This window comes from Ixodes scapularis, unplaced genomic scaffold (assembly GCF_016920785.2).
Source record: "Ixodes scapularis isolate PalLabHiFi unplaced genomic scaffold, ASM1692078v2 PGA_scaffold3__209_contigs__length_174095766, whole genome shotgun sequence".
Classification (NCBI taxonomy): domain Eukaryota; kingdom Metazoa; phylum Arthropoda; class Arachnida; order Ixodida; family Ixodidae; genus Ixodes; species Ixodes scapularis.
Window position 1 is genome coordinate 11637236 of NW_024609868.1, and position 26611 is coordinate 11663846.

The 26611-nt window shown below is 43.1% G+C and overlaps 2 protein-coding genes across 2 annotated transcripts in view; one reads left to right on the plus strand and one right to left on the minus strand.

Annotated features, from left to right (window-relative positions):
* Window positions 1-26611, minus strand: part of LOC8039699 (RYamide receptor) — a 210201-nt gene that overhangs the window by 170834 nt on the left and 12756 nt on the right. The gene's annotated exons all lie outside the window — the stretch shown is intronic.
* LOC121837027 lies at window positions 15684-17545 on the plus strand. The gene has a single exon (XM_042292299.1). It carries the CDS (start codon window positions 15742-15744, stop codon window positions 17143-17145), a length of 1404 nt encoding a protein of 467 aa, XP_042148233.1. The 5' UTR covers window positions 15684-15741; the 3' UTR covers window positions 17146-17545.

A 26611-nucleotide genomic window follows, 5' to 3' on the forward strand; every position in this document is an offset into this window, starting at 1 on the left:
TCTGACGTTTCGTGTTCGGGTGCTGAGGGTCACGTTGTGTGCCGCTGGCGCTTTTCTGGCTGCCGGTTCCGCCGGCTCGGTCTCGCCGGCGATTGACCACCCGAATTCGCCATTGGGACGACACAGTCGACAGATGACTAGAGAATCCTTAGAGAATCCTAGTCGACAGATGACTAGAGAATCCTTTTATATTTCGACGCAAAAAAATAGGTGCGTCACTTCACCTTCTATCGCATTATTTGACAAAGAGATGGCATTTTTCAGCAGGTTTGACACGTGCGGGGGCCGGTGACTTGATGTTTGATGATCCGTGATGGTCGTCGATTTCTGTTTTCTTCCAATGAATCAGTTGAGAATCAGCGCTCCGCTCGTAGACTTCATCTTCTTGTACTGTTGTTTTTGTGTGTGTTTTTTATTTTTGGGCGCTGTTTTACTTTTTGTTCATCATGTACCAGCAACTCGCCCAACATTCCACCATATTACAGAGGACAATAGTTGACAATTTATAATAAAAAGTTAGTTATCCACAATGAGTAATGAATACGTGACCAGAAACTCCAGCTGCACCTCCCCGTCAACTATTTTACGAGCAGAAAACAAAACAAAATAAAAATGCGCACTTTTCCTCGATGAAAAATATGTACTCATCAAACGAATACCTATTGGCGATAGCTCGGGAGTAGTTAAGAGTTTAGCTGGTGATTTCATTCAACGCAAGAATTTTCTTATTTTGGCAGCAGCTGAAACATATGATGGCACAAAGAGTTTCCTGCATCTCAAATGAGTGTCAGATAAATTGTGGGCAATGGGACAACGGAGTGGACGGTAAGTTATGAGGGAGGAAAGGGAATGAAATTACCGCACCAGAGAAACTAACCGTGCACTTAACGCTCTTTGAATGAATGTGCCTTCCTATGCGTTAGTGGGCAAGCTTCTAGTTTCCTTAGTTCTTGAAGGTACGAGTGTATCTGTCGCTGCTTCCAAGGACATACGAAATAAAAAGACCTTGTTAAGTAAGAGATGTTCTTACGTTTAGACGTCGGAGAGCGGTGAAATAAGGAAGTTTGCGTCGCTAATGCCCTGGGATTTATCTTCATTGCCACTTTCTGGTCCTCGAGATAAGTTTGTTCCGAAAGTTTACTTGACGGTTTGTGCACGAAACCGTGTACTGGAAATTCGGCCTCTGGGCCTTATTAGTTTATACACCTTTCCAAAAAACACTCGACCCCAGGGGCAACAAACCGTTTGTGAGCCCAGTCACTGAGTTTGAGGCTAGACTCTCACCGGCGTCCCTCCTAACCCTAACCGAGTGGACTGTGATTTCAATAGGCGCAGCCTGCGTAGGCGCAGTTTCAAACGCTGCTGGCGGCTAAATTCTCGCCTTTTCCCGCTATATTTTGTGTTTCATGGTACATGTATTTTCCCGAGGACATTGAGAAAGCATTGTGCCACATTTAAAAAAACAAAAACAATAAAAAAAAATCTTAACTGTTTTTGTTGGGTACACGCGCGACAGAACGAATGCGACTGGAATGAATAGTTCTAGTTATTTGTTTTTTTCATGCAATAAGTTTTGACGGCACCGCGGGATTCGCCGCATGCGAAACGACAAAGGGCTTTGCTGTCAAAAATAAATTGCAACAGAAGAGGGCCGAAAGGCATGCATTTTTCACGCTCACAATTAACGTGTTTACCGATGGGCAGGACACGGACACACAATTGAGGAAGTGTTAACATTCGTACGTACCACACGATGTAGCGTTATCCAAAACGAATTTATTTGAGAAAGATCTCAAATAACACAGTCACAGTCGACGACAGTCACATCTTGACGATCGGACGGAATCCGGGATGACTTCGTTTTGGGGCACGTCTTGGGGAGAGCTTCCTTTTTTCAGAACCGCACCAAGGCAAAGAAACAAACGCGACTGACCCGTTTCTCACCCCAACCCGGACAACTGTTTTTGGAGATGGCTGAGGATTTTACGCGGATTATCTCTGAGAGGGGGGAGAACAATGTTCGCAAAATCGCGTCGAGGGTCGTTCGACGTCCTTCACGTCTTTCGTTTCCCGTGAATGTCGAGCAGAAAAGTTTGAATGGCAGGCACTTACCAGCCTTATTTCTCACAATGGAAGATAACACCGAAAGGGTACGCAGCACGCATAAAAAAAAAATTAAGTGGAAACTTTCAAGAGGGGCGAGAAAACGTCGAATGCAAAACCGCAAAAACGTAGGTAGAGAACCGCGCTGAGCGGGTCTTCACAGTCCCAGAGAGTGGCAGAAAATTTCTAGTTGATAGAGGGCGCGAGAGTCGCACCAACCGCATCAGCATCAGCAACATGGCGGCGGCCTAGGAGCGGTTTTTGGAAAGGTGTATAGTTCAAGGCTGAGAAGTGCGCTGAGGGGTGGCGAAAATACTTCGTGTATTATACGATGCGTCCATGAAGTTTCTTGTTTTCGCAGACCCTTTAGAGCATTCTGTAATTTAGGTTGTGTTAATTTTACCGCGGGCATAATAATTAAAGCAAGTAATACGACAGAAAACGGAAAAGAAAAATTATAACCTCACGTACTCCATGCAATAGTTTCATAACTTTGACGTGGGGCAAATCTTTCCCCAATCATTGATCTAAGTATTTAACATTATTACTTGATTGAAAAACGGAGGTTGCGACGTCAGCTAAATAAGTCGTGATTACTATTTAGAAATCGCGTAGATGAACAAAAACCAACAATAGTCCAGGGAGCTCTAAAAGTGGTTCTAACGTTCTTCGTCAAATCCATTAAGTGTGGATTTAGATTGTCGAGGAGCGAGCGTACCTCCATGGAACAAATTAATTTCTTCGGTAGAGCTATGCGATTTGCCGCATGCTCGTCTCTTTGAGTAACAAAGCGTCTTTTTAAATTCTTTTATAGCTCTTAAAGAACTCTTCAGAAAGCTGACTTGTTCCGAATGGAAGGGAACGAATTGTAGAATTTATTTAGAGTTGCTAAATCAGCTACTATATTGAGGATCTTCAATGCTAAGAGCGTTACAACAACGCAGTTTGTTTTGCTTTTTCGACAACTTATTCAAAACGTGTAAAAATGTAAAAAAAGTTTAAAAAAAGCTTTCAGATTGATTTTACTAGACTGCGCGAAATATTATGCGATATAAAACTTCTGGCTAAGAAATAGGCATTTTTTTTTTTTTAATCCGTAATGTAAAAAAGTTGTTTGAAATCTGATCAAACCTTCTGAATGAGGTTATTTTTCCAATGAAGCGTAACCGAAGCATTTCCGGCTTTTGTAATTTGTTCGGAATATGCATTTTGTCGCTTTATGCCGGCTTTTGTAGGTAATTCTGAGTGTGTGCTTAGTTTGAATGTTTGCTGTCTCCTAAATACAGTTCAGCTCGGAGAAATGTTTTAATGATTAAAGAATGTTTTCTGCCAGTCCTATTTTATCAACCATTGCTGTTCGCTACATTTTGATTAATATTTTCTCGCCGAACTTAAAACTGTTGCCTCATAAATCTGAGTAACGCGCATGGCAATGTTAATCACATATATTTCAGGTTTTGCATTATCGGGTAGATTTAATTAAAGTGAGATAATTGAACGTTTTCTTTTAACTGAGTGAATGCCATCCAAACTTTTTAACGATTTTGAATACGTTTTTGTTTTCTTTTCTTTTTAACCAAATATTATTCGTAGAGTTCGATCCCCTGTTTGTGAAACACGTTGAATGTCAAAATTTGCATAAATTTGCATAAAACTGTAGAGTCATTCAACGCAGTATAAATATGTATCTTCTAGTATACCACATACCAATATAGCTCTCGTTGTGAGTGCAGTAATTGCGGTTTCTACTAATTGCTGAAAAAAAAAAAACTTCCCTTTTTATCATTTTGGACAAAACCCCGAGACTGGGGGACAAAAAGGACAACACAACACAAAGTCTTGAGACTTTGTGTTGTGTTGTCCTTTTTCCCCCCAGTCTCGGGGTTCTGTCCAAAATGTTAAACCTTCACCAGCTTGTTTGCGCCCTAACTTTTTGTTCCCTTTTTGTTCGCGGCCAGGAAGAAACACATTAATAAATTAACTTGTACTGTAAGTTCAATTTAGCCACCGTGACCGGCAATTCTTTGTAAGCTCACGGGCGCTCGACGTTTCATATACTGCCGTCGGGCTGTGTCAAATCGCAGCCTTCACCTTCAAGTTCAAAACGTGTCCCTCATTGAAACGTTTTGCCGATGTCTACCCTAGTGCGACCAAAAATCTTTACGCTTGTCGCTTCCTGATTGGTCCTTTGACGTCCTTGTCGGCTAATGCAGAAATCTCATTGGCTGCGGGGAGTTAGTAAGATATGCTCGGAATTCACCACGCCCTGCGCTTCTGGAGCAGTCAGTGACTATGGTCTCGATGAGTGTGCTTTTATTTAGATTTTAGACTGCACCAAGGTCATAAGCAGGCTTGCGCTTTGTGCGCAAGGTAAATATTGTTCAGTCCTTTCACAAACTAACATAAGCGTAGAGGAAAGGGAAGCCGTGAATACAATAATTAGTGGCACCTACTAAACTATACTAAGGTAAAAGAAAAGAAGAAAAAAAACTACACAAACACGATCAGTGATATTTGCATAGATATTTCAATTGTGGACGGTTTAGCGAAGATTCACGTTCTCTTTCTTTGTATGATACTAACAAGTAAAACGAATTGCAGAGCTCCCCCCTCTCTCTTTCTCTCTTTCCCGGGGCCTAGTTTGGAAAAATTTGAAGGTAGAACTTAGTAGTAATCTTTTTTGGCCATTTCTATTCATCCCCCGTGTAATTACCCTATTTACAATAATAATACATCGCAAGGAAAAAAAAAAAGAAGGCTTCTTGTTTGACCGCATAAATATGAATGGTTTTCCGTTTAAATTAAGCGAAATGAGAAAATACACGTCAACTTTAAGCACATCGGAACAGAGTGTTCGTGACGTTCGGCAGGGCGAGGAAACGTTACTGGAACTCACGGTTTCTTAATAAAATCAACCCGGACCTGCCCGTGACAGGTTGCCATTTTGTAGAGAGAGCCGAAGTAAAATATTTTTCCCTGTTCCATATTTTTGTGTGTATAAAGACAGTTCGTAACACAAAACACCGACACGTACTTCCATTTTTAACCTTCGTACTTCCTTGCCAGAGGGCACATATTTAAAATGCTTTCGGGCGAATCGTAGAAAGGGCGAAAAATGGCGGTGAGACACGGCGGGCAACACTGCAGGCAAGGGAGTAGAAAATGAGCATGAAACTATTTCACCGTTGACAGGTATTAGCCTCAAGCGAATGCAGTCGCGTGTCGGTCGCGGTGTGCCTGGATGTCAGAGTGTTCCAACTGTTCGATCGGGAGTCACGTGGTTAATGGGCAGCGTTTGCAATATCAGCGGATGACGACACCGTTGATCGTCTTCGAGAGTCTCCGCTTCTGCGCCCTCTTTCCCCCACGCCACGTGACAAGAAGACGCATGCGCACTTGCGACCATTCCCACCAGGCGGCACCCGCCATTAATTTGCAAACCCTCTGCTTGGCTTGAGTTGCGCCCTCCCTTAAATCTAAGCTTTCTAGTTCGTCGAGCGGCCGCTGAAACTTTGGACTATCGTGAGGTTGGGGGGGGGGGGGGGGGGGGGGGGGCCTGTTTAGTCACTCTGGTGCAGTGTTGTGCGCGTTCCTCTCAAACGGGAAGCGCTCTTTCGTTCCTTCTCAGTCACTTGGAACGAGCTGCCGTCAGAAGTTTCAGAATTGTTCAAGAGGAACTCGTTACTTGAACGTTAGGTTTGAGTATCTTAACTAAATATTGTTTCGAATAATCCTTGGATAAACTAAAGCAAAGAAGCGAAAATAGCCACATTAAACTACGTATCGTGTCGCCGCGATCACATGTTGCTCCAGTTCTTTGTTTTCGGGTATGTCTCGGACACTTCCCCATCTGTTCGAGTCAGACGCTGAACTAGTGGATAGCAAAAGAAAATCTAAATGCCTACTTACTTCGCCTGAAAGTGCAGGTAGGTATATAGAGAAAGATGCAAAAGGAAAAGTCGTTCCTCCTACTGTTCCCCCTAAAAAACTTGACGAGTTTCCTTTCGAGTTTGGCCACTGCAAGATAGAATGGCGGCGTTCCTCCGTTCCTCGTAAGGGGAACGGGTTCCGGGGACGTCGTTCCTCGGAACGCCGTTCCGTACAACACTGCTCTGGTGAGAATAAAGCGCCTAATAAAGAGTGCATTGAAGCGACCGTGACAGTTGAAGGGTAACAGATCCTTGCCTATTATGGGTTGTCAGTCTATTACAGATATAGATAATAGGCTTTCATCGTAATTTAACGATGTATTGGAGAATTATTGCGAAGAAATGAATTTCAAATAATAAACATTTGTGGCAAAACTAGTAAGCTTGTTCCAATGTCTTATAAAGTTCGTGTATCTATAGTTAAAATAAATACGATATGAATCTGTCCAATAAATATGTATGTGAATGTATAGGATCATATTATTAATCAATAAATTCATTTACCCTGAATTCCCTCACGGCTATCATAAAGGGAGGAACTAAATACAATAATTTGAGATAAAAAGCAAACAAGCAGGAACACGCACAAAAAAGAAAAGCTACAATGCATGCATACAACGAAACATTTGGACGCATACCGGCACTTTCAACAGTGAGTGAATATATATATATATATATATATATATATATATATATATATATGGAGAGAGAGAAAGAGAAAGTACTATAAGATACTATCGATCGTGTTCGAATGAAATGCAAACAGAGACGGAACTTCGAGCCCACTACCGACTCAGCATGAAGGCTTGGGTTGTGCTTAGCTAGGTTCAAACGCTGCGAGGTTGTTAGTCCTACTCCGATGTGTTTTAATCTCGCCAAACAGCACCCTGGAACCTGCGCCGGTAGTGAGCTCGAAGTTCCGTCATTGCCCAAATTGAAATGGCAAAGAGAAGAGGCAAATTCTGGAACATGCTAGTTTATGCGTATATTGGGTGAATTTGTTTTTAAAAAAAGGTGATCTAAACGGGACGGATGTATGGTGAGATGGCTAAAAAAAGAATAGATATTTTATATCTAAAAGATGAAGAGCTATGGTAGAGTTTGTGAGAAATGATAGGCGTGCAAGATGCCTTCTGGTATGAAGAGCTGATAAGTTAAGTCGACATTTTCTACTGTTTACACTGGTAAAGCGGGAATAGTCACAAAATATAAATCGAGAGGCTTTGTTTTGTAGTGATTCTATATTATCCCTCAGATTTGAATGGGGAGGATGCCAAATGATAGATGCAAGCTCACTTTGGGATCTCACAAAAGCAATGTTGGCAGTAAGTTTTGTTTCTGTGTTTGCCGAGAAGGAAGTCAAGAGTTTTCGGCGCTTTGTTGGTATCATGTTGAATGTGAATGTTTCAGGTAAGATCGGGTGAAAGATGAATGCCAAGATGTTTAAGTGATGACACATTTTCGATTGGATCAGTTCCGATTAAGTACATGTTTGGTGTGGAATGCCGTTTTGTGGTAAATATTCTAGCTTTCGTTTTGTTAGCATTTATTTTCATCAACCACGTGGCCTACCAGTCTGAAATAATGAACAAGTCATCCTGCAAGGTTTTATAATCCAGAGAACCCGTAATTGGACGATAAATGACACAATCATCTGCGAACAGATGAGTGCAAGATTTGATGTTAGAGTGAAGATAATTGATATATTTCAGAAAGAGCACAGGACCAAGTACCAATCCCCGCGGGACATCGGACATCACAGGAAGGAAGGAGGAAATACTTTCACCAATAACAACAGATTGACGTCCGTTAAGAAGATTATGATCCATTTAACGACGAAAGTGGATAAGGTTATAGTTAGTCAGCTTATGCATTAGCCAGTGATGAGGAACGCGATCGAAGGCTTTGGCCAAATCAATAAATATAGCATCAACGGGCTTGAACGCGTGAACAGATATATGGAGACCCGTGACTAGCTGGAACGACTGCGTCTCGCACGTACAGCCACTTCCAAAACCGCGCTGGTTAGTGAAAAGAAGATGATGGGACCATAAGTAGGTCATGATTTGAGACGATGTAACGTAACCTGTTCTAGAAGCTCACCCAAAACACGGGTGAGTGAAATATGCGTGTAATTATTGAATATGTTTTTTTTTCTATGTTCTAGAGATATGAATGACCCGTGAATTTTCCCAATCATCTGGTAATTCACCTGTGGACAGCGATTGCTGGAGCAGCCTTCCCAGTAGATGACCAGATATTAGTTTAGTTAATTTGAATAACTTGGTAGAAATGCTATCCGGACTCGGAGTAGTGTTATGATATACGCCTTATGTAATTAATATTTATATAATTCTTATATCATTTATATAAGTTCTCAAATGTTGATTGTACAAGTAGTAATTAAAATTTTCCTATTTTCAACAGGGATGCACTTGCAAGGGGCCTAGTGCATGTACTCGCTAGGAGCCTAACCAGGGAAGTTGTACTGCCGCCTTTTGCCTCATCTCCAAGGCAGTTTTATGTTGTCTAAAGTTGAATACGAATAAATAAAATCTATTTTTAAACAGTTTTCTACTTTTGGTTCATTATTCGCTAACGAGTTAAGCCAGCTAAAAATGCGACCAAAACGTCTCCAATAAGCGGATGACTTTCTACGGCCATACGAGCAATATAAGCTTGACAGTCCTATTTTTTTAAACAATATAGGTGAGACATTAACATAGTTTTCAGTTTTATTTAGTTCAGTCATTATAAGACTTTTATCGTGTGGTTTCGAAACCCGCATAAACAATAAAAATTCGATGTCTCTATATTTCTGCAGGAATTGACAACAGTGTATCGCTGCCAAAGATTGGGGAATCTTAGACTAGCACATAACCTTGGTTTTGCAGTTTGAGACCCATGTTTCATCAGGAAATCACGACGATCATGTCAAAAAGAAACCGACTAGTCTCGAGATATTTTTACAGATTTAAGAGTGAGTGTGGTGTCAATTTGATACGCTAAGTGTAGCCGTCACTTGGAGAATCTGTCGTACGCTCTGAAATAGCTATTTATATAACATGTACTAAATTTAGAAAAAAATATGCGCAGGCAAGAAAATTCTAATTTGAAAATCTTTTCAGTTCATTGAGTTAACAAGTGAATATTGCACAAATAAAAATATATTTCACAGAATCAAAGTACTCAGAAACATAGGCCATTCCTATATGATATATACAAATTACGAGAAGAAAGAAACAGTTTTCCTTTAATGTCGCGTTTGAGAATCCGCCCGAATACCTTAACCCAGTGGTTCTCAACCGTCGATGTTTTGCGGACCACTTGTGGATCGGCGGAGATGATGGAGGACCCCGTTCGTGGTAAGAGGAGGGGGGAGGTATAGGTTGAATATAATAATGATATAATAAACGGATATAAGTAAGGGCTAGTTTGACGTAGACTCCTCTTATTGACATACACACGAGGTAACTCGCCCGAAAATTTAAGAAATTTTTCTTGACCTGAAAAAAAGACAAGTTTAATTGCCGGGCTAGACTGATGAAGCAGAGGTCCGCGGACCCTGATTTGAGAACCACTGCCTTAACCTATCACCTGAAAAAATCGGACAAAGAACAAGTTAAAATAGTTCTGTCTTTCTAGCTAAAAATAAATTATCATTGCATGTTCGAACAGAACGATTAGATTTTGTAGGTTGTAACTGATTTTCGTTGATTTCTACTATTTTTCACGATGCTTCACTGAATTGCTTGTTTCGCCATAATTACTCGACTGCCAGGGCTTCTGTGAAATGTATGTACATCCTGTCTAACATGGGACATCTTTAATTTACTTGCATTTCTAGCGGTTGTAAATGATTGCCACGTGTTCACGCGTAATTCGGTTATGTTTTATATCCATATTTTGAACCTGTGAACATGCTGGAGGGTCCCGGGCGTTCAAATCTGATACCCGTGCCACACGGGCAACTCGAATTCCATTTACAACGAATGACATTTGTGTGATTGGCGAATCAGCTCGCAATATGTCGCGCGTGCACTCCAAGAAAAAGGGGGTGTACACGGGTACTCCTCTTGTCGCATATGTAACTCTTCAAAACTACATTTCGTCGTTCTGTCCACTGACGCCGAGATGGTAATACCAACTTTCACGAGCGGCTTGATAGTCGACCGATACAACTTATTAAAATAGCTAATGTACTCCTTAAAGGCTACATTGAGACAATCAAGGTTTTTTTCGGCCCGGCTGCAAAACCTCAGTTTTTTAGTTTTTGATAGGCACATTAGCTACTTAGTGCGTTACATAATGCGACAAGGGGAGTACCTGTGTACACCCCCTTTTTCTTATAGTGTGCAATGTGCTACGCCCGAAGTGTCTCGCGCTGATTGGCCGTCCGCTCCAATGCCATTCGTTGTAAATGGCATTCGAGTTGCCCGTGTGGCACGGGTATTATACGCTTAAGCGGCCCAGTGGCTTCCTCTTTGTATATTGTTCTAAACTAACGTCATTTTAATCCTTCTCCTTGTAGCAGCTTAAATGAGCATAATTACTAAACATAATGTAGGTAAAATAGCGCAGTACGACAAAGACTAGAAGGAAGGAACAAACAGGACGGGGCAGCGCCTGCCCCGTCCTGTTTGTTTTTTCCTTCTAGTCTTTGTCGTTTTGTTTTGTTTTAGCTACATTATGTCTAGCCTACACCAACCAGCCCAGCTTTTTTTATTACGCTCTAACAACTTTGGTAGAGTTTAATAACAAAAGTTTGGATAAAGTTTTTTTTAATATATTTCATTTCATTTCGTTTAATTTATTCCGCTTAAGGGACCGGTGAGGCATAAGATTTTGTGTGATGCTTATGACAACAGAGATCATGACACACAACGGGAAATATTACAAAATCCGAAACGCCGGAAATACTGTATCGCCACGCTAATGCTATCGGTTTGATTGCTTGGGGGCAGAGCCCCGGAATGATGTCACATACCAGGGTACCTGGACCCCAATATTTGTGACGCCATATTCATGGACTCCATGTGCTAGAGTGAGTGCTGTGGCACAACCTCTACCACGTAACAGTTATTTAAGACCACGTAACCGCCAAAATAACCGCGTTCCGTGGTCTGTGGTGGTTAACCTCGGGACCGCGGCTTTCACAATCGAAACCGAAAGCACGAAGTGGAAACAACACGATAATAAATTATTTACGGCAAGTAACTCTACTGTATGGTGCGTTTATAGTGAGTTTAAGAATATAGGACTCAAAAGCTTTGCTCACGCAAAAAAATAGCGTCGTTGCCAATGTCCACGCGCCGAGCCCAAACTGAGTATTGGCATGGCGCATGGCGACGACGGTATTTCTTTTGAGGACGCAACCACCTTTGGATTCGCTATTCTAAAACTCACTTATAGTAGCGATGTAATACGGATTACATGAAGCAAAGATTCGCAACCCAAGCAGTTGACGTATCTACTCCCTTAGCAATGCGCTTCTCCAATATAAGCATTGGGAAAAAAGAAAAACAACAGCAACAACAATACATATGCTAGCACACACGACACGACGTATTTATTGTCCACTTGTCGTACCCCTTTTTTACGCCACAGAGGAACTAGGTCTTAACCTGGGTTGCCGCGGGGGACGAATTCCCCATTGAACCTTTCCTCGTGCAACCGAGCGGAGTACATCTCGCGATTGTCTGTCAAGTTCGTCTCTCTTCTGTATTCCTTGCCGCACGGGCAAGGCCCTAAGGGAAACGAGCGAAGCGGCAGGCAACTTGCCTGCCAGGCAGTCATAATACATTACGTATGCTCGACTGGCTCAGGGGCGTGGGATGGGGACTGCAGTTCGAGACAGATATACTATGCCGGTCGTTTTTGCCTGACGTCACCGTCGCGCTTATCTTTTTCGCTCACCGCTCTCGTGGAAAGAATACCACGTGAAGCCCGCTGTCAGCATCGGACATTCGCGGCTGCGTTCTGTGTCTACCTTTTGCTGTGCGAGGAATAGTGGAAATCGATTGGAGACTTGTTTTGGGCATAGAAGTTCTTGTTCTCATTGAGGTATGAGTGCGTGGACAAGCGCTGTCAACGTTCAAACGTGGGAGTACACTCGATTACCGCTGCGGAGCGTGCGAAACAGATTGCCTGTCTTATTGAAGCTCGTTTAGTAGCGAAGTTGAGGTGTTTTTTGTTTTGTTTTATTCTGTATAATCTATAGTGAGACAGGAATGCAGGGACAATTCTTGCGCACCCGATTCAGCGATTCACACCTGAGAAACCACCCACTCCGGGGTGCGAATCGGGCGCGTGGTCCATCAACTGTTATCCCGCATTTTTTTTTAATGGTGTTTCAGTGGAACGGTTGATGGTTTTAGAAACAAAGTAATCTTAAAATAACGCAAGAAGTAAGCAAGCTGCGATGTTGCGGGAGGTGTAATCATACTATTTGAGACATCACACTGCCGTGTAATCTTTCACACGTTCAAACAGTAACAACACATTTTTGTAACGCGGATTGCGCTTCAGTGAAATCAGCGTTATTGTGTGTGTCGCTCAAACATTTGTTGTTACGGTTGAAACTTTCGACAGGGGATGCATAGTTGAAAGTTCCAACTGTTAGAAAAACAAAATGTTTTATGCATCGTTCTTTTTGACAGTGGTCACCAGAGCAATGGGAAGTAAAAGCTATTTTAATTACTATTAACAAATGCAAAATCATGATTAGGATCGGCAAACCCAAGACCTTGGATAGCGTGTGTTTTATGAAGAAATTATTGCTATCTGACAAACTCTTCGAGACGAATTAGCTTTATGTGACCAGCAACGCTCTTTTAACAGGCGCCACAAAATACGCACAAACTCTCCAATTACGAAAAGCAATAATTTATTTTTAGTACCTTGGGTGCTAACGCTTGTTCTAAGAAACAGCACCCAAATCCATAACTCCGGCAGCGAGGTTGAAATCTTGAAATGTCGCTCGATTAATTGAGATCTTAGTTTATTAGGATCTCCAGCACAAAAAAGAAAAAAAAAACTGTCGTTAGCTAAGACAAGTAATAATATTACATGTCTTAGCTGAGATATTAGATATTAAAGGAGCATGTTAGTACCTCAATTTGAAACCACTCGAGTCTTTCCTTAGAACGTCGAGAGTGATTATTTCTAGCTAACATATAAAGTAATTAATAAGAAACGAACTCCAATAAAACCTCGGGCCTGGTTAATTGGAAGCGGCCCGTCTGGACATCTTAATGCATTAGTAGAGATCACACTGCGTCTATTGAATCATTTTCAACACGTATGGCTTCTCGCGAAAGCCATACCGACCGGCAGCAATTACGCACGAATGGGCACAGCCAACACCACCTAGACTACTTCAAAGCCTCTGCATATCCTCCTCTCCCAGTACGTGACGTCAGCACACTACGACGGAGCGGACGGAGCCGTCTCGGTTTTTTTCGTTCGTCGCGCGGAGGAGGCAGGACGGCGGGGTCGGATTCCGCGACCTTGGAGCGGCAGTTTGGCAGCTGTCACGTGCGCGCGGAGGAGAACAAGCCGTTGCTTCGTATTTCACGAAAATAAGAAGCGTTATAATTAAGCTGCAGGTTGAAAAAAAAAGGTTATATTGGTCGTAAATATATCTATTTATGACTGTAAAATATTTGTAGGATGTAGAACTTTTCAAAGACTTGCGTTCCGCGATCTGATCAATCTTATTTCGAGCCGATCTGGTTATTCACAGCGAAGTAATCATCATCAGCGGGGATCATGGCCGACCGTTGGTGACCGACTGTGCGATCTTTGTTTTGCGGAACGAGCCTTTCTCGCAAGTGAACCGTGAAAATGCCTGGACACTGCTGTGTTCCCGAGTGTCGCGGGAACTATGACGGCGAGGAGACTGTGCGTGTGTTCACGTTCCCATCGGATCCCACCAGAAACGCGCAATGGATACGAGCCATCCCACGTGAGGACTTCACGCCCGGAAAGCGCTCAGTGGTAAGAGCAGCATTCGTAAGTTTTCTTGTCGGATGTCAGTCATTGTGGGTCCATATTCTCGCTCTTCATGTTGCTTGCTTGGAATCAAATATCTACTCTCTAGAAATGTGTGTATTCACGATTTCCAGTTCTGCTACACTTTTACGTCGAAGTGTAGCGCAGAAAACTGCGATGTGATGCCAGTCATTCGACCTTTCACTCGCGCTGCATTTGTGCCTTTGCGTTGTGGTTATTTACTTTTACCGACTTAATTTTCTTAATTTTTTCGATAGCATGCCATCGCAAGAAAATTATCCCGCGAATAAATTTCACATTATAGTTACGATTACATAGCCAATTTCGAATCGCGAATACTATATTCTGAAAAATATTCCTCAAATGTCGAACGAGCGAAAATGAGGTCCTTAACAGTAATATCAAACTTGTGACCCCTTCTAGTTTTTAAAATGCATGATTTTTTTTTTTTTATCTTCAGGTATGTGAAAAACACTTTCAAGCCTCAGACATTCTCGATTCAACGAGGTATGTGGACTCAAAAACTGGCAGAGTGATCGAAGCCAAACTGAAGCTTTCACGTCTCCGCCCTGACGCCGTGCCACGCATATTTCCTAACTGCCCGGCGTACCTGTCAAGTTCCACTGCCAGCACATCCCGAGAGACACCTGAGCAGAAGAGGATTCGCCTCGACGCAACTTCTCTGCGAGAAGCCATCAGCCTCTCTCTCGAGATGCATAAAGAAGAAGAAGAGAGAAACAAGGTCCAAACATTTCAAGCTCTCCTGGATTGCCTTCCATGTCTCAAGGTGTCCCAGTTCTGGACAGTTATTTCTCGGCAGAACTGCCTACTGTTCCTGAATCTTAAGGTGGACAACGCCCCCTTAATTCGGCAGTCAATTACAATCTCCGAAGACCTCTCCGTGAAAGTGTTCTTCCAAGATGTCCAGGTCACGAAGATTGATGGCATAGACGCCATTCCAAGAACAGTAAACGACATGCGAGATTTGTCCCGTCTGCTGGATGCTGTGGAGTCTTTGGAGGAAATGCGTGCATCCGAGACCGAAAACAGAGTCAGTGCCATACTGAAACTTGCGCTTTCACTCCTTGAAGATGTTACAAACTCTAATCTGAAAGATGACGAGCGGCATAGCGCTTTGAGCTTCTTGAAAGAACAGGTTGTTCTACTTCTCAGCAAGACACCTCAGTACTCTTCAGAGTTGCTAGTTTTTTCAAGCCTTCTCTTTACCATCTCTCCTCATGCTTACAGGTTCTTGAGGAGTTCTGCAAACTTGAAACTTCCTCACCAGTCTACTATACGACGTGTTTGTGGTTCCTACGAAGTTAGCCCAGCGGCCGAGCAGCAAAGTACTTCCCTTTTATCATATGCCAAGAAGCTGGCTACTACGATGAAGCAACACGAAAAGACAGTGGTGCTCATGATGGATGAAATTCATTTGCAGCCCTATTTTGACTACAAAGGCGGATCAGTTGTTGGTGCTGCCAGTAATAGCCCAAATGCAGCAAAGACTGCACACGTCTTTATGATGCAAAGCCTGCTTTCATCCCAGAAAAATGTTGTCCATATTCTTCCAGTTGATCAAATCAATGCGCAGCAGCTGCACACTGTTCTTTGCAGCATCATTACTGAGCTGGAGAACGTAGGCTTGCATGTGGTCGCTGTCATCACAGACAACAACTCCATAAACAGAAAAACAATGTCCCTTTTTAAAACACCACCGGAACTTTGCAGCGTCTATCCACATCCCTCAGACCCGGAGTGTCCTCTTTTCTTTGTTGTCGACCCTGTTCACATACTAAAGTGCGTGAGGAACAATTGGATTAATCAGAAAAACATCGGAACCTGCATGTTCTTCCCTCCCATCAAGGGTCCTTTCACCAAACCATGGGCAGCGTCGTTCAAGACGCTTCGGGAGCTTCACTCAAAGGAACAGGACCAGCTCATCAAGTCCGCTCCAACCCTATCGATGAAAGCGCTGCATCCATCCAACATGGAGCGACAAAATGTCAAGCTGGCTCTGAAGGTTTTCAGTCCATCTACAATCGCAGCCTTAGAGACCTGTGGGCTTCGACTTGGCTTGGAATATGCCGCTGGAACAGCAGAGTTCTTGAAGATTGTCGAAAGGTGGTGGAGCATCGTAAATGTTAAGACGTGCAACAAGGGCCGACGACTTCGAGATGACTTCCAGTCTCCAGTCACGTCTTTGTCAGGCCCACAAATCGAGTACCTCACCAATGTGATAGAATGGCTAGATCTGTGGCAATCCCTGAAGTTTGACACAGGCAGGCTCACACCGGACACTCACAGTGCCCTCCGACTCACGACGTCCACCTTGGTGAAGCTGACAAGCTACTGCCTTCAAGAGATGGGATTTGACTACGTACTACTCGGAAAATTCCAGACCGACTGTTTGGAAGACAGGTTTGGAAAGTACCGACAGCTTGCTGGTGCCCAATATCATGTTTCTATAAGACAGATATTTGAATCTGAACGGAAGCTTCGCCTTCAGAAAGTCCTCCAGCTCCCAGATATGGAGGTGGCAGCATCTGCAGTCGAGATGGATGGGTCTGTACTGGATAACTTCAGGATTGAAGTGACGGACATGGACATTACTAACAAGGCTCCAAACCTCGCAGCGATCACCTACGTGGCAGGCTACTGTGCTCACGCTGCACTCAAGAAGCTCTCCTGCACTGCCTGCAGAGCAAACTTAGTGCTGGAACGTGACATCCAAGTTGAGAACTCGGACATCATCAGAAGCATGAACCGAGGTGGACTCAAGTTCCCCCAGCCAGCTGTCGTCATTGCTGTGGTCACAACAGAAATAGTGCTTGACAAGCTGAGGAGCGAGAAGTATGCCACACAATTCCACGGGTTGCCAAACCAGAAAGCGGCACTGCTGACACTCACGCATAATATATTGGATGACTCCAATGATCTCGATGTGTGTGATAGTGGTCATTCGCCACAGCTGGTGATGCGTCACATTTTGAGCGCAGCAACGAACATTGTACTGAACAACTATTGCAAGACAAAGAATGACCAGCTGGTTCTCAAGAAATTAACCCAAAAGCGAAAGATGAAGACTCTGAAGCACTGACGCTATTTTGACTGACCTTACTTGTGATGACTTCATGTGACTGATTTTCATTCAGTCCACACATTCCATTTTTAGTGTAAATAAACATTCAATCATTGAACTTCTGTGCTGCACAAATTATGATCCAGGGTTATAATATCATAAGTCTACTTGATTTTATTGAATTAAGAGCCAGATTATTGTAGAAAGTCGTGAAAAATAGTATGAAATACTGAAGCTATAGGAAAATGGTAAACCTCATTATTTTCCTAACCCCATGTTTAGCAAACTAAAATATCGGGAGGCACACGGGAAGATTTCTTAAGTCGGAATTTATTGAGTGTACAAACGTCCACTTATTTTATGAACTCTACATATATCCATTAGACCTAATTCGCGAAATATTTGGCCCGCCAAAATTGAAAACTGTGCAGTGCCTTAATATATGTTTGTCATTAAAGAATTTGACTCTTAGTGCTATACTAGTAAGCACCTGCATGTACACCCATTGAACTACAGCTCTAATATTCAAAATAAATCGCCGAATGGGTTTCCTAATTTACAGAGCACAAAAGATCAACAGCAGGATGAATAGTTTTCCCGATGCACGGAACAGCCGAGCGCGCATCTAGGGACGCCGCTGCGGGAGAGCTCAACGCCGAAAGAAGCCGAACTTCCAGGCTGGTCGTAGTGTGATGACGTCACGAAGACGTGGAGAGGCCTTGAGCTCAAGGACCTCCACAAAAACCTAATTCACACAGGCGCACCTAAAAAAAACGCTTAGCATGACCAAGCACTCAGCCTTCGCCGGAACTGTGCATTGGTCTTGCACTTTTCAATTGCTCTTTGGATAAGGCCGTTGCATTAACCAAAGCCTTTGCTTCTATCGCAGCAGAATCGTGGTTTGCCGTATATCAAGAATGGGTGCAGCGCATTCCTCAGTTCAACCTTCATTGCGAACGATTAGCGGAGACGGAAGGGGAAGGCGCTTTACGTAGAGTTTATTTACTGCGGCGTCATCCGGGGGCGTCGACGCGACTGAAGCACGCGTCTTTGTTCCGTATCGCGGTGAAGTAGGCGGCATATTTCTGCCGAGAGGAGATTTAGAGTTCGTGGTTCGCAAACGTGGTTCGCAAACGCAAAAGAAAACGCCCATTCTTTTCCTTTCTCTTTCGGGGACATGTGGCTCAGCGGTTGCTAATTATTGTGGCCTCTTTGCATCGGGCGAACACCTCCGTGCATTGAGATCAGATATTAATGCGCTAGCAATGAAAGCCGGCGGTACAGACACGCCCCCTATGTAATATGGAGAATGGGCGCACTTCTGGCTAGGTCAAAACACAACAAAAACAAGAAGAACAATAAAGAACAATAACAATAACAGTTTTTGATTATCGCTTTAGTTCCCCTCTGTTCAGAGTAGAACAAATAAGGGCGTGTTTGTTTACGATTCTTTCTCGACCCCTTAACCGCTTTCTTCCATGAAGTCTTTGTTTGTCCTTGAATTGTTTTCGAATCTAAACGTGTACCAAATTGTCCCTTTCTAGTGTTACAGCAAAGTGTGTGTGTGTGTATGTTTTTCTACAATTAAAGAACGATTGAAAAGGCTACGCAAAACACGCCTTGACACAGGTACACATGACACATATACTGGTAGGAACAGAGAAAAATGTCAATATGGGCCTTATCAAATGCTAATCAAATTCTCAATAAAGGAGACACAGTAGACACACAAGATGGGTAAAACGTTTGCATATTCCTGCTGACATTTAACGGAACATGAAAGTCTAAAAAACGCCACAAATCAATTGAATTCACTTCCCCGTGTACAACTTTGTGAAGAAATATAAATTCTCTGTAATGACTTCGCCCGGCAACCTTGTGCAACGAAAATCAGACAAGTAGCGTTTAATAATGGTAAAAATATGTCTTTCAAATATAACGGTCGTGCGAGATTAAAATCATTCGGTTTTTTTTTTTTTGTATATTTTGGATCGCAACAGCTTGTTGGTTGAAGTTAATAAATTCCAAATGATTGAGCCAAATTCTAATCTTGACCTGACTAATGTCCTGAACAAGTGCAGTAAGCAACGGGGCGTGGAAAGTTGGCGACACAATCGTGAAATTATTCGCAATACTCTAAGTGAAAGTGCTGCATTATGTAGTTATATACACGTTATTACTAAAGGACAGTGAACTACCGATGGATACACCGAGATACATGATGAAAGGAGCACTAGGAATTGGAGCGCCTCCCAGATTATATAACAAATAAAGTATTTCGCGCGTTCTGGATAACACAATGTATTTAGTTTTCTCAGACTAAGTGACAAGCAGTTTTTGGCGCACAGTTTAGAAACACGTTCTACATCTTCTTGGAGAGGAGAGCAATCAGACAATTACTTCACACTTATAAAAAAACTTAATATCATCAGCAAACAAAATAAAATTGCATCAGCAATATAAAAAGGAAAATCATTTAGAAACAAAAATAACAGAAGTGATCCCTGGGGCCCTAAACTCGTGAAACGCGAAGTTGGGGCCGAAGTTGAGGGAGCGCACCGATTGGACAATCACGACGATGACTTGGCGCTTTTGTCGCCAACATCCAATCGGCGCGCTCCGCGAACTTTCGGCCCCAACTTTGTGTTTCACGAGTTTAGGGCCCCTGATGGATCCCTAGGGTACACCAGAACTTGAGATAAACTCGTGGGAATAGCTATCAGAAAGTCGAACAGAGTTCCGACGACCGATCTGCTAAGCGGGAATCTAAGAGCAAAGATGCGAGCAGAAAACATGCAAGTCAGACTTCTGTAGCAGTAAATTATGACATCCACTATCGAACGCTTTCGACGTTGACTTGACACCACTGGCGCAGAGTAACTTAAGAACGAGAATTAATTTGACTCAACTGACCTCTCCTTTAAAAAAAAGAAGAAAAAAAAACGTGTTGACATGAAAATATTATTAGGATAATTTAAAAATAAACACGCTTATGTATTTCGTTTTCAAAAACAACAAGAACAACAACAACAACAACGTTTGCAACACTTCACGACAGCGACACAGGACGGAAATTATTAACCAATGTCGAATCACTGCTCTTAGAAATAGGAACAGCTACAGAGACTTTCCAAAGCTCGGGAAAACGCGTTAGAACGCGTTAAGAGCCTGGCAGACAAGGAAGACGGCGTGCATAAGGCAATTATTGGAGTGGTCTATAAGCTCGCACTCTTCAAGTACGTTGCCTGGAGCGCGTCTTCGAGTGGTGTGTTTAGCGTCCTTTTCCGACCGTGCATCGAACGTAATCCTGAAGTGGATGCAAATGACGTAACAAAAGTCGGTTTATCGTACTGCCGAATGTCGCGATCCTACTGGTGGGTCATGGAAGTTCCTGCAAAAAGCACGAGCAAACGCGGGAGTCGCTGTCGTCGCGGCATCCCAACTCCCGACTGTCGAGGCTGTCGTGGACGTTCGAGCCGGACAGCGGTGTGCAACGGAACAGGCGTCTGCCATACCCAGCACTGCTGCCGTCACACCGCCAGGATCGCGACCGGCGGTAGCGTGACACTTCTCTGACGTCATCGAGGGAAAATCAAATGACCACTTTTTTGGACGCGGTAAACAGACCAGTTGAAGACGGGTTGCAGCCTCAGTACTTATATAGACTGTGGTGTTTTTCCTTTAAAAAAAAGTGAAGCGGGTTTACAACTCCCTGTAACGCCGAATTTGAGCGCAGCTCCTGAGGAGGAAGGGAAGGTACGGAGAGGAGGCTATGCCCCTCCTCCTCTCCTCCTCGCCTCCCATTTAGTGAAGAATTTTCCGCTAAATTTGGCGGAGAAATTTTTCCGCTAGACTCAGGGGGGAAATTGTTCCGTTAAATTTAGCGGGGAAATTTTTCCGCTAAATGTAGCGGGGAAATTTTTCCGCTAAACTTAGCGGGGAAATTTTTCCGCTAGATTAAGCGGGGAAACCTTTTTGCTAGATTAGCGGGGAAATTTTTCCGCTAGATTTAGCGGGGAAAATTTTCCGCTAGATTTAGCGGAAAACGTTTCCGACTAGATTTAGCGGGAAAATTTTTCCGCTGGATTTGGCGGGAGTTTTCTCCGCTAGAGTTAGCGGGAAACATTTTTCCGCTAAATGTAGCGGGGAAATTTTCCCATAATGCACCGTGCGGTTACGCCGACGGCTACGCCGACGCCACTCAAGTTGGAAACGGGCGCCTAAGAGCTGCGCTCTAAAAAAGAAAAAAAAGAGTAATCGGTTCACTAATGAAATTTCGTTTAGGATATCAGTAGGCTCATAATTTTATCGTAGGTACCGATATGTGTTTGTCACACACAATAATACTTTATAGAGCACAGAGCAGTCCAAGGTTTTCTTTTGAATATGATAGCCTGAAATAGGTGTGGGTGCGCAGGCCAGTTGGTAAGCGGTCATACCAAAAGCTCTGAAGCGAAGGGTACAAAGAAAAAAAAAAAGGGGGGGGGGGGCAGGCACTACATTGCACCAATATGAGAAGGTATTGTCCCCCCTTCTAGTGCCCCCTCGTCTCCGGGTTTTTCAGTATGACGGCACCTTACTCGCAACCTTTTATACAAAGAAAATGCCCCCTTCGCGAATATCAAGAAGAAACTCAGTCGTCATTGAATGCCTTCATTGATTTACTAAAAAAGTAAGTAAACTAAGGACGAAAAAGAAAACAAAAACTTTTCCTAAGGCTTTTTTAAAGTTATTTTTAGATGCCTAGAAAATCTTCCCAGAAACTTGGCTCATTGCTGGCCCGAAGAGTTCGCGAATATTTCCGTTTCTGTAGGTATTTTGAGCTCGGAGGTTATATTCTAGAATGGTTGTTTTAAATTTAAATGGCTCGCGGAAAAAAAAAAAAAATTCAGGCTTCGCATTATTTTTGGACGAGATTTGTAACGTACCTCAAACCCCAAATTGGGGAGTGTTATCGCGGAGCTTCATGAAGAATAGTTTTAAACTGGGCATATACGCGAAATACATATTATTTTATCGCACTGACGGCTTATGTTTTTGCATTATTTGCTCCAGGTGAACGTGAACTTAATGTTCTTGTTAAAAAAAAAAAAAAAAAAAACTGAAATTCCCGATAATTGACTTTTAGACAACTGAAAATAATCTCCAACGATATATTATTTTTAGCATTTTTTGAACAAGACATATCAATCGTTCCTAGAGACGAGAGTCAGTTTTTAGGCATTCATCGACTTTCACAAGTGTCCTGTGATATTCAAGGTGCCCTCTGAACGTTTGATGATATTTTTTTCTTCCCCGTGTTGCAGAAAGCGCGTGAAAAGTGTTCCATGGCATCTCATGTTTCATCATCGCACAAACGAGTTAAAATCGTGATAAAATGCGATTCTAGAAATTTTCTGCCAGCGTAAGATTCACTATGACACAAAATATTTTCACAGCTTAATTTCGGAAAGATTTGACGGATATATACACTGCGTGAACGTAGGCATCGGATCTGGATATGAAGAGGCATTGTATAAACCTTTGAGTAAAACCGGGATGCTTAGATAACTTGATTCGGAATATTTTCGTCACGCCATGGGAAAGTTATCCCTAAGAAGACGTTTAACCACCAGAGGAGCGCTTCCGACGGTAGGAGTCAACCAGTCAAATCGCTCGGAGAACATAAAGGATGGATGTGGGTTCGAAAACGTCACCATGAAGAAAGTTCGCTGGGCTGGATGCGTCCATTCTTTCATAAAACCCCACGAATCCGTCGAAAAGAGTGGTAACTCCATCTATACTTAAGACCTAGGAGTCCCATTACATAATTTTAATTTAACGCGGAGTAAAAATTGCTACCCCTAACTTTAAAAAAAAAGCTTTTTTTTTTACTTTTTGTTTTTACTCTAACATGAATTAGAGCCGATTGTGGCGACCAACACCACTTGGACGGAAAACACCGAAGTTTAAACTTCGTCAGTTCCCGCCCTAGTAATTTTGGTCACCAGGAAGTAGTTTACGTATGAACCATGGTAAAACTAAAGACATTTTTTTTATACGAAAGTTTAAGATATAATCTCAATATCGTTTGTTACGATACTTGGCCTCATTAACCGCTTGTTGCTGAGGGCTGTATACTGAGAGAAAGTTCGATCAATCGGAACTCGAAGTGTTTCGCTTGAACCTCCGTCGCCAGAGACTTTGCCCGAAATAGAAAAAGCCATTAGACGTGCGCGATACTTTTACGTCTAAATTTAACGGCGCTTGGCAGCAGACGAGTTGGATTCAAAAGGAGTCCAATTTAGTTGAGCACCTACGTCTCGGCTTTTTCTGCGCGAATACCACTGAGATGGCAAACTTTAGCCGCCTAAATTGAATTGTCAATCCATTGGCCTTCATTGACTGTGTGAAGGTCCTCAATCCTTTCTCGTCATCAGCACCCAAGACTGGCGGAGCATCTGTGACTCCCATTTCACACTTTCACTCAGAAACCTATCCTCCAGAAAATTTAAATACAGAAATGATATCAAATAGACGCACCTTTTCACCTTAATATAGCGTGGGATTTTCGTATTTCACAAAGGGGAGTTCACCTTTTTTTTTCGTCTCGCTTTTGTGAGCTCTTGAGACCCAGGAATAATTCTGTTTTCCCAAAATAATTCTGCCAACCTAAGTGCTACTATACCCCCATTTCACATCAGTTCGAGAGCAGCCGTCGCTAATATCAAATGAAACCATTCAAGCCGCGCCAAAATTGTTTTGTCACAGACCTCGTAGTGTCCTTGTGTGTTTGCTATCTCCGTAGCTAAACCAACCAATCACAATAAATTCGGCGTTATTCTACGCCTTCTTTTATGCGTGTTAACTCAAAAAGACAAGCACCGTGACGACGCACTTTTTACGCTGTATGATGGCTTGTATCAGATCGTATCGTCGACTGCGATACACCGGATCTAATCAATATAAGGCTGCTCTCCTTGCCTCGGGTTAAGAAGTTCGCTAGGGCTCCGTTCAAAATTTCTTCATGCCTGCAGAATAAAAAAAAAATCTAAACATCAAAACACGAACTACACTGATTATGACCAATTAATCCAGCGTGTTATTTCCTTTACCTCTTGTTGAAGTTCCTCGTACTCTGAGACACATCGACAGGCGCTTATTTCCTGTCCCCTACCTCCAGCACAGAGATGGATCGGGGATTCTAGCGAAGGATATGGCACCTCTCGGGATCTAGTACGTCAGCAGGCCAGCCAATTATAGGCCCATGATGCAAACGCCTAACGCTTAGTGTGCGTAATCTGTCTTTGGCGAGCTTGACAAACGTTGAGCTCCACGGGGTTGGTTAAATGTAGCAGGTTCTTCCTCATCCAACGCAAATTATTCCGATGGCAACGTTCTGACGAAAGAAGTTGGACGGACAATACTAGGCGATGGCGTCACGGAAAACGACGCACGAGTCCGGGAGGAGCGTCATGGCAAGGCCTCTTCGGAAGGCCTTCATCGCCGACGCATCGAACACGCGGGCGAAGACAGCCTTTCGGCGATCCACGGTCACGTAGCCGAGGTTGCCCGGGGGTTCTCTTCACGCCAGAAGATCCCGTACGACGTGACGACGTTGGCTGGCTCGAAACGGTGTAGCCCGGGGCATTCTACCTTTGAGGTTATCTCTGTGGCCCACAGGCTTTTTTGTGTGTGTTTGCGTTTACAGCAACAAATCGCGTCCGTAATCAATTTACCACTGCTGCTCCAGGGATGAAACGTTCGTCTCGTCCCGGCCTTGACGTAAAAACCGCATTGTGAGGAGCGCCCATCGTGAAAAAAACATGCGAGTTCGATCCCCGAGTTACTTGCGAAATGGACTGCGCAAGGGCAAGAGAGTAAGGCTCGGGTATTTCGCTTCCAGAATGTTGTGCTGATCGTAATTGTGAGAGGCGTGTTTCGAATGTGTAAGTTTTCTCGTGAAATAAAAAAAAAAAAAAGAAGAAACGAAAACTTATGCAACATTGTTTCGAAAATTCTTTCCAAAACCTTCTGCATTCCTTGACTCTTTTAAATACCCTCCTCTTAGACGTTTGCCGCCTGAGTCTCGATTAAGCATCACATTCGGTATCCCCCGTGAAAACAATTTTCCCTTCTGAAGTGTTTTGTAATGATCTCGCGAATTAATTGCTTTGAAACTCCAGGGACATGTGTTGTAAGATCAGGTATTTTAAGCGTCGGTTCTTCAGAACTTTATTTTTTCTTATGCAAGTTTCTTCACCAGGTTTTCGGTGACCAGAGAAAGCCTACAACTTCGCAACACACACTCCCAAAACATACAAATTCGGTTCCGTACCATTCCTTCGCTCTTTGAGTTCTTTGTTTACACGCAATGCTGATCTGTCGATGGATTTTTCATGGTCTGCTTGCTAGCACATTTGTGCCATTAAAATTCTAGCGACCGACCGGGCTTCGGTGTGAGAACCAGGCTGTCCTCATTAACTTAGGTTAAAAAACGCACACCGCAAACATATTCGTTCTCCGAAGGTATCATCAGAATTAGCGGCACTCATGAGCGGTCGGGAGTCAATTTCTGGGTGGGAATTCTGATGACGCAAGAAACTCAGAATGTAACGAGTTCTCCGTTCTCGCTCCGCAGCCAATAAGAATGCTGTATTCGCCGATCGGAACTCCGGGGGAACGAATCAGTGAACCAGTAGCGTGAATATATTAGGCCCCGCGTTTCCAAAGCTGAAAGCGAATTTAGTACACTTCACGCACCAAATGTTCAGTCAATCAGCGACCCCTTTGTAGATATCGGTCACAAAGTAGTGGATGGCCGACGGCATCGGGGACTGACAATATCAACGCTCCGGTCTCGCCGCGATCCACGTTTCTTCAGATATCAGTGACTGTTGTCAATAAAATTAACCAGTGTGAGTGAGTTGCACCATGCAAGTTCAGCACTCAAGTCATGCTACATTGACAAAAGCATCCCTCCCCCCTTTCCCCCGGGCATCAGAGAGAAAAAACACTATTTGATATCATAGTAACTTCCGATATTGTAGAAAATATTTTTTGTAACTTTTGTAATGAATGATTTAATGTGTTTGTGTTTTATTCTTTGTTGTTTCTACGATGCGATGTCGTATATTGCGCTGGAACCATTAATACGAATGTTCAGCATTTGGGACTTCTACTTTCATGTTCAACATTTCTCGATGACATTGTCAATCTTGTAATTTATTTTATAGAAATTTACACAGCACAAAGACACTCTGCATTGGAACAAGTATCTCTGCTGTAGCTGATAAATATGGCCAGTGTTACGCGCAGTGAATAGAGGGCAGTTCGACGCCAGTCCATGTACAACCTGGCAGGAGAGCTGATAAAACTCCTTCCAATTTTGCAGAATGAAGCGCGTGGTTTCGTTCCAGATGTTTGCAAGCTGCGACGGAACAAAATCACGCGCTTGACGACTACACTTGTTCCCAAACGGTCGCGCCGACAGGCGGTCATATTT